Genomic DNA, 11,059 nt, shown 5'->3' with positions numbered 1-11,059 from the left:
TTTCTCTCTCTCTCTCTCTCTCCCTCTCTTCTCTCTCTCTCTCCCCCCCTCTCTCTTTCTCTCCCTCTCTCTCTCTCTCTCTCTCTCTCTCTCTGATAGTTCCACTGTACCAGCTTTACCATCATCCTTTCATCCCCTCTAATTTTCCCTGAGTTTTCCTCTCTTTCCCCCACTCCCTTCTCCTTAACCCTCTTTTGTACCATCTCCCCTTCTCTCCTTCCTCTCCCTTTCTCTTCCACCCCTTTTCCCCCCCTTCTTCTCTCATCCTTTCCCAGTCGCCTCCCTCCCTCCCTCTCTCCCTCCATCCATCCCTCCATCCCTCCCTCCCTCTCTTTTGCCAGGCTGGCTGGTTTGGTGATGAAGATTAGGGGAGATTTGGACAGCAGTTTAATTATCCACTTCAGCACCAAATTACCCATTATTAGAGCCAGTAGCATTCTGGGGGGGCTCTCCCCCCCCCCCCCTCCAATATTTAAGCTTGCCTTTTAGAGCCTACTTACCATTTCCTCATCTGTTTAGCGGATTAAATATGGCCACCGTCTAGGTAATTAGCTGCCTCTTCTTCTTCTTGTTCTGAGAACAAAGGAGCCCATGGCAAATTGGCTGTCTCAAACGTCATTTAATTGGCTAATTTGCCCCAAAACCCTCTCTTATGTCACGTTTAGTTCTGAGAACTTGACGCGTGAATGTGGGTGGCGGTATTTGTTTATGCAAGGTGATCTATGAACCATTCACTACACTGTGTTTTTTTTTGCTGAACTTTTTTTTTTTAAGTTGTCGTTGATATTTGCTTGTGTCGTCTTTGGTCTGTTACTCCCCTTGGTGAATTTGAGCTAATTTAAGCTACTATGTGTTTATTTTGTTCTCCAGGACACGACCATAATGTTTCGTCCGTAGCCATCATGCCCAATGGAGACCACATAGTATCTGCTTCAAGGGACAAAACCATTAAGATGTGGGAGGTGGCAACAGGGTAAGTACTCTCCACACACAACTACACACCTCAAGCTGATCACACGTTGTTCAGTTATATTGTGTGAATACACCCCAATCAGGGGAGGCCGGTGGAGGTAGAAATCGGAGGACGGGCTCGTTGCATTGCATGGAACGGAATGAGGAATGCTTTCAAACACGTGTTTGATACCATTCTCCTATTCCGTTCCGTGCATCACAATGAGCCCGTCCTTCCTTTTCAGCCTCCACCGAACCCAATGTAGCATTACTGTAGGTCTCTGGTCTATGTGCTCATGTTGGTCACCGACACCCTATTCTGACAGAAACATTTACAATAAAGGTTGTATTGTTCAACGGAAATTTGCATTTTTCGGTCATAGTACCCAACCCTAAGACATATAAAATATATATATATATATTTAGCTGACGCTTTTCTCCAAAAGCAACTAACATTGCAGCGAGTGCATAAACCTTTCTGTATACACGGTCCCAGCGGGAATCGAACCCACAACCTAAGCGTTGTTAGCGCCACGCTCTACCAACTGAGCCACAGAGGACCACATATTGCATATATACACACACACACACACACACGCACATACACATGAACGTCTCAATGAGCGGCTGGGAGCAGCACAGCGTCGTCAATGTACTGACTGCCCTCCACCGTCCTCCCGTCGCCACCAGCTACTGCGTGAAGACGTTCACCCGGCCACAGGGAGTGGGTGCGCATGGTGCGGCCCAACCAGGACGGCACCCTGATCGCCAGCTGCTCCAACGACCAGACGGTGCGCGTGTGGGTGGTGGCCTCCAAAGAGTGCAAGGCGGAGCTGCGGGAGCACGAGCACGTGGTGGAGTGCATCTCCTGGGCCCCTGAGAGCGCCCACCCCACCATCCTGGAGGCCACAGGCTCAGAGGTGAGGGCAGAGGGACGGCTATGTAACACACACACACACACACACACACACACACACATACGAATACACATACGTACATACATGCGCACACACACACAAACACTTCAGTGGCATGTACACTATGAATTAGAATAAGTTGTTCTACAATGTGCAGACCCATTTAAATGGTGCTGGTGTGTAGCTGTGCTTAAGAGAGGGTAAAGAAAGATTGGGTAAACACAGGTTATGCACGCATCTGTGGACCATCCATGAACATGTCAAATGATTTACTCAGCTCGCCACCCTCTGTGGATGCTTAGCTGGTTATTTATTTTGTCTCATAACCCAAGACTGGGGGGGTGGGGGGGTGGGGGGGGGAAGCCACCTCTTAGTGCCAGGGCTAGACATGTCTGAATCGGACCATGAAATGAAGTGTACACAGTAGCAGCACTGTGATGGCACAGGGTCGGCCCCGTGCCCCCCCCGTGAGTCGTCTCTGTGCCCCCCCCCCCCCCCCCCCCCCCCCCACCAGTCTTGTGATCAAGCATGTCCAATTTCAGACTCATCTGATTAAAACAACATTTGCCCTCACAGCAATAGCCCTGGCAGGAACCCTCACTGAGCACAATCAAACACAATGTTCCACACACAGAAGGGGCTTTTGAGTTGCGTTTATTGTGTGTTTAAACATTTTGAATGGTTGACGAGTGTGGCAGTTGATAGTGTTGAACTTGGACTTGACTCAAGCAAGAAATGTGGACAGACAGAGACAGTAGATGCACAAATAAAAGTAGGAATGCACACACACTTCAAGTGTGAACTTTAAAGATGACAACTTGCCATTAATTACAGTAGCAGAGCCGGTTCAGGTAGAACAATTGTGCAATCTCCTGACATCAATTACACTGTTACAGTTTATATTCAAATGCAACCAAACATGACTCTGACATTTAAGACTGCTCTGTTCTAAATGGTTAGACGTGTCTTCACAGGGGAACGCAGGGTTTAAACATGCCCCTCCCCAGATGCAGTCAGAACTATTAGGCATGAAATGGCTTTCCATTTCACTGTCTAGTTCTAGTTCCCACCCACACAAGGGGAAGGTTGCATAGTTTGGTTAGTGCCCAAGAGAAATAGCTCTTAGGAAAATATTTGGTCTCCCTCTCTCTCTCTGTCATGCTTCATTGCCCAGGGCAGGGGGCTATTTTGATTTCACAATGAAAGATACTTGATGCTTGAACTTTGTACAGTAGATGCAAAGTAGAGTTTTAATTTTCAGCCTGAATTTTGCTGTTATGCGCAATAGATAAAGGCACAGCCGTTTTTCTAGAATCTTGGCATCTCTTTGGGCTCAGGCTCAGGCTCATTAAAATGTCTTTGATGTCGGGCTCGGGCTGGGCTTGGACCTCATCTCAGCGGGCCGGCTCAGGCTTGAATTTTCGGGCCGGTTTAAAACCTTATGATGCACAGAGCTATTTGTATTTAATCATTATCAGTATGAATGGTGATTGAAGCTCTCACATTTTGGCATTGGCTAGTAAATTTATAAATTTTACCAGCCACATTGGCAGGTAAAGATAATGGTTTGCAAATACTATGCTTCAATTATAATTAGTCACTTTCTCTATGCAACAGAAGTCAGGCTCGTGTTTTTTTGCCTTTGTTTTGGGGTAAAGAAAATATTTTGGCTGGTAAATAATCAGAGTGGCTGGTGAATTTTGTCATCCAGAAACCAGACACCTGAACTGCTAGACCAAAAGGTTGATTATAGGCCCTGGATGTGTCTGTATACTTTAAGCAAATTTATACTATTTTATTATAAGTCACTGTGCTCTGCATAAGAGCGTACAGTAAATGATTAAATTGTGGATTTTGCTTCTCAGGCGAAGAAGAGTGGCAAGTCTGGACCCTTCCTGCTGTCCGGCTCCCGAGACAAGACTATCAAGATGTGGGACGTCAGCATCGGCATGTGCCTAATGACACTGGTGAGGCATGCATTTACCATGCATGGGTATTTCTTTCTATCAGGATGACTGTGTTTCTAAAACCACTCCTGAGTCAGTTGACATGAATTGCATTGGAATGGACTTGAGGAGTTTTTATTTTTGCCTCACTGTCACCATTAGTACTATTGATTTTATATCACGTATTGCGTTGTTTTACTCATATCCTTGTATTTTTCACTGCACTGTTGAGAGGTAGCTCGTTAAAAGCATTTCATTGTACTGTTTACTGTGGTATCCCGTGCATTTGATAAATAAACTTTTGATTCGATTCATTATGAGTCTTAACACGGAACCCTCTTGCCCCAGGTCGGCCATGATAACTGGGTGCGAGGTATGCTCGTCCACCCCGGAGGCAAGTTCATTTTGAGCTGCGCTGACGACAAGACCTTAAGGATCTGGGACTACAAGAACAAGCGCTGTATGAAGACCCTGAGCGCCCACGAACACTTTGTTACCTCTCTGGGTAAGAATCCGCTCGACAACAACACCTCAACAGTGTCTATTGTGTTTGAAATACTCTTGAAATACCTACCTTGATGAAATCACTGGGCCGACATTACTTTTTTTTTTTTCATTATTATTTTTAAATGTGTTTTTAGGGCATTTCTGCTTTATTGGGATAGAGACAGTAGAGATTGACAGGAAGGATGGGAGAGAGAGAGGAGACATGCAAGATATGTCGGGGGTCAGAATCGAACCAGGAACCTTGCGATTACATGGCATGCGCATTAGTGTGTTACGCCACTAAGCGCCCCAACCGACATGACTTGATTGGTGTAAGCAGTGCAGCGGAAATTTTTTAATTGCAATCCAATAATGTTATTGGATTATAATATCAGTGATTACTTCAATAATGTTATATCAGTGATTATTTCAAGGAAGGGCAGAGATAAGGATTATAATAATAATATATGCCATTTAGCTGATGCTTTTATCAGTGAGTGCAATTTTTCAGTATATATGGTCCCAGCGGGAATCAAACCCTCAACGTAAGCGTTGTTGGCACCATGCTCTACCTGACCAACAGAGGACCACGATTCAAACTGGAGTTACAGGACCAGCAGTCACAGCTTATGCTTGTGTGTGTGCGTGCGTGTGCCTGTGTGTGCGTGCGTGTGCCTGTGTGTGTGTGCGTGCGTGTGCCTGTGTGTGTGTGTGTGTGTTTGTGCGTGCGTCTGTGTGTGTGTGTTTGTGCGTGCGTGTGTGTGCGTGCGTGCGTGCGTGTAGGCTAGTAGTTTACTGCAGTGAGGAAGCTTTTTATATCCCTCAGGTGTATCTTGCTAGAAGCTCCTATGGGAGGCGTAGGGGTTATACAAAGCTTTCTGCAGTGGTGAACGGGGCTTTGGAGAAGAAGGTAGTGGGTTTAGATGAGAGGGGTTTGGGGGCTGCTGGCTGCCGGCTGCCAGCTGGGGTCTAAGAGGGAGACAAATGCTCCAGGATTTTCCTACTTTTTCCCAAATCTGAAGCTTTTGAGTGGATCAAGGCTGAGGATCTCTCTGGAGGTGCCTCTCCGGCTCTCCAGCCAGCTTCCTTGGCAGAGTGTTTGAAGCCAAGCCCAGCCTAAAATGCGCACACACACACACACACACACACACACTGCTGTAAGCTATTGATTGATGTGAGCATGCTAGACCTTTTTGAGGAAGACAAAGGCACCTTTTGTGAAGAGTTGTTCGATAGAAGTCGAAAACAGTTTTTATTCCCCTTCATACGGGTTGTGAGGCATGTACTGAGAGGCTTTGTCTATATTTTGTTAAATGCCCAAACTAAAATGTTGGCAATAGCTTGGGTTTGTATATTCTAGTTGTTCGAAAACGCTGAAAAGAACAAGCTGAAGATTAATAGCCTTAATCGCTATGTTGAGGTTCATGAATTATTCTGTCATCTCCTCTGGAAGTGGACCTGGTGTCCTTTCTCTCTCTGTGTAAACCCTTTCTTTGTACTGATGAAATCCTTTCTTTTTTTTCCTCCTCCTCTCCTCCTCTCCTCCTCTCCCCCTCTCCTCCTCAGATTTCCACAAGGCTGCGCCGTATGTCGTCACCGGGAGCGTAGATCAAACAGTTAAAGTGTGGGAGTGTCGCTGATCAGACCTGGAAGATCGGACCGCCATCCCAATTTACCCCCTGGATCCCCAACCCCTCGTCCTCCTCCTCCTCCTTCCACCCGCTCCCCCTCCTCATTCCACAGCCCCCTCCCCCCCCACCACACCTCCATCTCCGTCTCCTCTGGCTGCACTCATAACCATGGTTATTACCCCATCATCACGCTCTCTGGTCCTATAACTCCTGTTCTTTTATGTAAATTATTCTGGATGTAGATTGAGCTATTAAATGTTACACAAAAAAGTATTCTTGCATGGTGATGAATCCAAAATTGTATACTGTACATTTACATAACGTTGTCTAGAAGTACCATAGGTTTAACACGGGGCTGGCCGTCTGTCACGCAACACAGCCTTACCTACCGAAGGCAGATGTTTTTGACTGGGTGTAAAACGTAGGGCACTAAAAAACCGATAATTTAAAAATGACAGTGTCGTTCTTTAAGTGTCAGATTTATTTTTGTCTGTCTATTTTTTTATTTAGGATTTTTTTTTCTTTTTTTTTCTGTTTTTATTGTTTTCTCTCTTCCTTTCACTGTCTTAGTCTGTCGGTGCCTAGCTTGGTGACCTTTTGAGGAGGAAAAGACGACAAAAGGAAAAGTCCCCTTGATGGAGATATGATTGTCTGTGGGGCTTTGTTATTGGAATAATCCGTAGCTTTGTGACATCACTTCTGATGTGTGCATACCATTTCTCTTCCATGTGGAACTAGATAATATATTAATGGCTGCATAAACAAACTGTTATCTTTAGACCCTTTTGGGGTTGAAAAAAAGCTTTGTACTCTTGTTGTCATGACGAAACGTCTTACCTGAGTAACAAACCACCACTCTTGATAGTCTTAGGTAGAATATCCTATGAATTAATTCTGCATCGTGTTCAAGGATCAAATGATGACATTTCTCCACTGGCTTCTGAATAGCCTGGCCAGGCTGTGCAACTAGTGGCTGTTTTAGTTAGCATTTACGCTAAAAGTCTGTGTGGGCCATGGCGTGAGTGAGGTTCTCCGCCCTGAAACGCTGCCCCCTGTCTGTTTGGCCCGGGACTGGGCTTTATAGCCGCCACTGGTGAGAGCTCAGCCTTTCACTAGCCCTTGGCCCTGGGTAGACATCAGGGATTACGCCTCTTTTAATCTTGACACGTGTCGAGGACCGTAGGTGTTTCCCTCCCAGTATGATGTCTCACTGACGTCTCAAATCTCATAGATTTCTATTGGACTGAACCCTCTCCAATATTTTTTTTTTTTTTTTTTGTTTAATTCTCTGACCGATTTTCAGCTGGGTTTTAATTGTCTATACTACAGGAACTGTGATTTGACGTTCAGTTGTCAGTGCTGCCTCAATGGGCTGTGGAATGACGAGCCTTAGCCTCGGAAGAAGTAGGCCAATCCTGAGTGAGTCGGACTAAAAGAGTCAAAGTTTCCACCCCCTAGGTTTACCCCCTAGGTTTACCCCCTAGGTTTACCATGGGATGTGCAAAGCCTCTCTCTGGGAAAAAAAAAGAGGAGAAAATTCTTCTATATCATTAAAAAAAAAAAAAAAAAAGAATTGGGGTAATAATGTGGTTTCTGTGAAAAGATGAAATGTAAACTAAATCTTTTTACTGAGGGAAGCCCCAGACCTGTATTTCAGCCCCTCCACTGGTGAACTTGAGGGGATTCATTTAAAGTGATAGAATGCTAGTGGTAGACATGCTAACAGATGCTTGTGCTCTCTGTAGAGAGATCTGTCTGATGATGATGATGATGATGATGATGATGATAATGGTGGTGGTGGTGGTTGTAACTGTAAAGGGATCTTCACCCTAAGGCCAGAGCAGCTCCCTTGCCACAGACTGGCCATGGCTTTGGTCTTGAGGCTAGGCTGTGTTTGTGCACAGGAGAATGCTAAGCGCTTTAGAAATGAAGAGCTCTCTAGGCTAAACTCCACAGACCGCCCCGACTCGAAAACATTCACAAATGTCCCCTGAGTGGCATATCTTTCCTGTTCTGTTCATCTCCTGACCTAGGCTGAATGTGGTAAATGTAAAGAATAGCAAAACAAACAAAACAAAAAAACGATAGAGAAAATTGGAACTAATTCTAACCAATTTCTCCCAACAATGGAGACCAACCATTCCATTTTCCCCTTTGGAAAAAAAAGAACATATTGCTTCTTACTCTGGATAAAGCAAGATATATCCAATTAACTTGCACATCCCTGCTTTTCATTAGATCTTTGGTCCCGTCCATCGATCAAAAAACGTACGAAAATTCAAGTTGTATTCATAAATGCATAAACAGATATAATTTTTAATTAGCCTTTTTCCATTACGATGCAATTCTATAATGATGATTATAATAAAGAATTCCACTGCTTAACCAATGTTTTTATCTACAGCTTCTTTGCCGAGTTTCCCTGTTTCTACCTGTGTATATTGGATGTAGCTATGTGCAGCCGAACCTCTGATTGTGGCTAGTGTGAGCCTCTGTGACCTGTTGACATAGCACTGCTGCATGTAAACCTGTACCTGAGGTTGAGCTGTCTGGTGGGGCTCTCTGGTTAACGCTGACAGGCTAACTGGTTAATGCTAACAGGCTAATGTGTTAGCCACTGAGCACTCCAACCACAGGTCATCCCACTGGGGGCGTCAAAGGCTAATCGCTAATTGGCCCAATTGACACATCGTACTGTAAAAAAAAAAAAGAAAAGGAGAGAAAATGCAAAAAAAAAAAAAGAAAGAAGAAAAAAAAAAAACTCTTATCAGTAAGCGGGTGTCCTAGTGTGTATGTGAATTGTATTTGCTTATTGACTTCTTCCAAATACGCCAGATAGAGACTCCCTACCAGACAGGTCAGCTGGCATGATGACTGCAGACAGCTCTGTATGTGGTTGTAGAAAGACTTGGTTTGTTCCTGTGTGTAGCTGTATGAAGGAGAACAGCTCTTAACAAATGGACTGGCTCCTTCCTATTTATATGCGATGGGATTGCGGCAGACTCGATGTTCCAAAGGGAGAAACCCCCCTCCCTCCCTTCCTCCCTATCCTTTTAGAGAAAATACCACTTATGCCTCCTCTAGAACCCTGTGCATTAGTCAGACAGAGGCTGGTTGATTCCTCCAAGCTGCTTTCTCACTGTCCCAGTGAGAGACTTTTGGAGTGTGGGCTTCCATTCTGTTGTTCCATACACCGGCCTTCTGTAGAACAATTGGACATGCTTGTGCAGATGCACCATGCTGTAAAAACATGTTTAGCTTAAGCCAAAAATAAATGGAATGGAGCAACATTAGGACATTCTGGTTTAGCTTGAGCATTATGATTTCCTGGTCTGAATACCCTAATTCATACTACAGAGCCGGACCCAGATGAGCTGTAATGAGCTGGCGTCTGGTTTCGCATCCATCACAGTTGCTGAAAGTTCTGGAAAGGACAATATGAAAGGAAAAGATCCGGGCCAGCACAGTATGGTTTCGGGTCGGCTCTGTTGTGTGTAAAGTCCCTATGTTGTCCAGTTGATGTGGGAGGTAAGCTATTCTTGCCTGGGTTCAAATCACCCCCTAGCCCCTACTCACTTAGAGTACGTAGATCTTAAAAGGGTTGAATAGGTTTTAAAAAAAATATGGTAATAGGTTTTTAACTTGTTCCTTATACCTATTCGAGCCGCTTGGATCTCTACAAGTGTCTAGAGGGTTGGGGGCTAGGGTTTGATTTGGGATTCTGGGCTTGATAAAGCCACTACTCCCATGTGATTGGCTGATTTAAGGATTACAACGTCAGGTCCTTGGATGAAAATTCTAAACCAGGCCTGTGACGGAGATTAGTCTTGACTCTTATTGAAAAGACAGCTTTCCCTTTCTTGGTTAGACAAGGGTTTGTGGTTTTAAAACGACAAATTTGTCAGGAGAGTGTGTGTGCGTGTCTCTCCTGTAATGTATAGTTGTCATTGAATGAATGCTTACCACACAGGCGTTGGCTTTGGTCTTCCTGTGGCCCTGTGAAAGAAATCACTTTTGCCATTCGCAGGTCCCAAGCAATCCCAATGCTGCACTGGCTTGGTGGGCGAAAGGACTGACACACAAGTTTGCATTGTGTGTGGGTCTTCTGCCCCCCCCCCCTCCCCCCCCCCCCAGCCTCAAGTCCACCTGTCTGCTATAACCTGCCTTGTGAATAGATTGAGGGCTTCAGACTTCACAGCTCCAACGGGATTTTTTGTTTTAGCTTTCATGGTCTCACTCTTCACTTACAGCAAGTTGTTAACAATATATCTGGATGTCATTATTGTTTGCAACATAATTAAAGAAAATCTGAAAATCTGTTCTTCGTCGTCCTGTTCATTGGGTGGGTTTCTATTTATCTCTTTGTCTCTGTTGTATTTTATCTTAGGTCTGAATTGATGGATCGCCCAGGGTTACTGACATTACTCATTGTGTTCATGACATGTTGCCAGTAAACTGCTCATATTAATGAAATGATGGGGATTAATTATTGATATGCACACCCGTGAGGCATGCCTGAAGATAATGGTAACATTCGCACAGAATGTCACTGGCATATAAGATTAATTGACACCAATAATGTACATTAAGATGATTAATTTTGTTCAAACATTGCAATCGGACAATATGTCAATACTTTCTTGGGTGTCTAATAGACTGATCTTATTTCTTAATTCTACCAGTCTTTGACAGCATTAGTTGGAGTGGTTGTATAGGCAGATGGTGAATTCATATGGCAGCAAATGAAACATGTTGTGTCATATTTAGTCAGTTAGACAGCAGTTATTATGGTACATAATATGATAATTTATGAGACATAACCCCTCTGTGACTGTCATTATATCTATATTAACATTTGGATTATAAACACAGCATCCAAATGTAAAAGTAAATATAATCCTAGTCAAAGATTGGGCTAACTCATACACACCAATAGTCTGTAGCTCTATGGCATTTATAAAGCTGTTCTACAGTGTGATGGTATCAAAAGTCACACAAGTTGTTCATACATCAACCACCTGCGTGCGAAAGTGAAAAAATATCAAAATGATAAGCCTGTCTGCATGATTGTTGTTGCACAATCAGTTGTCGTGAACCATGCGCCCAATTTTGACGTCAGCTTTTCTCG

The 11,059-nt window shown here is 44.2% G+C and overlaps 1 protein-coding gene across 1 annotated transcript in view; it reads left to right on the top strand.

The window, feature by feature from the left end:
* Positions 1-10,248, top strand: part of pafah1b1a (platelet-activating factor acetylhydrolase 1b, regulatory subunit 1a) — a 43,702-nt gene extending 33,454 nt beyond the window's left edge. The window contains 6 exon segments of the mRNA XM_083696088.1: positions 844-973; positions 1,642-1,663; positions 1,665-1,871; positions 3,734-3,835; positions 4,163-4,319; positions 5,867-10,248. Of these exon segments, the coding sequence (XP_083552214.1) occupies positions 844-973; positions 1,642-1,663; positions 1,665-1,871; positions 3,734-3,835; positions 4,163-4,319; positions 5,867-5,940 (692 nt within the window). The 3' untranslated portion in view covers positions 5,941-10,248.
* The last annotated feature ends 811 nt before the right edge of the window (positions 10,249-11,059 follow it).

This window comes from Argentina silus (assembly GCF_951799395.1).
Source record: "Argentina silus genome assembly, chromosome: X".
NCBI lineage: Eukaryota > Metazoa > Chordata > Actinopteri > Argentiniformes > Argentinidae > Argentina > Argentina silus.
Note: the sequence above shows the minus strand (reverse complement) of the source record. Positions and strands in the feature narration are given on the sequence as shown.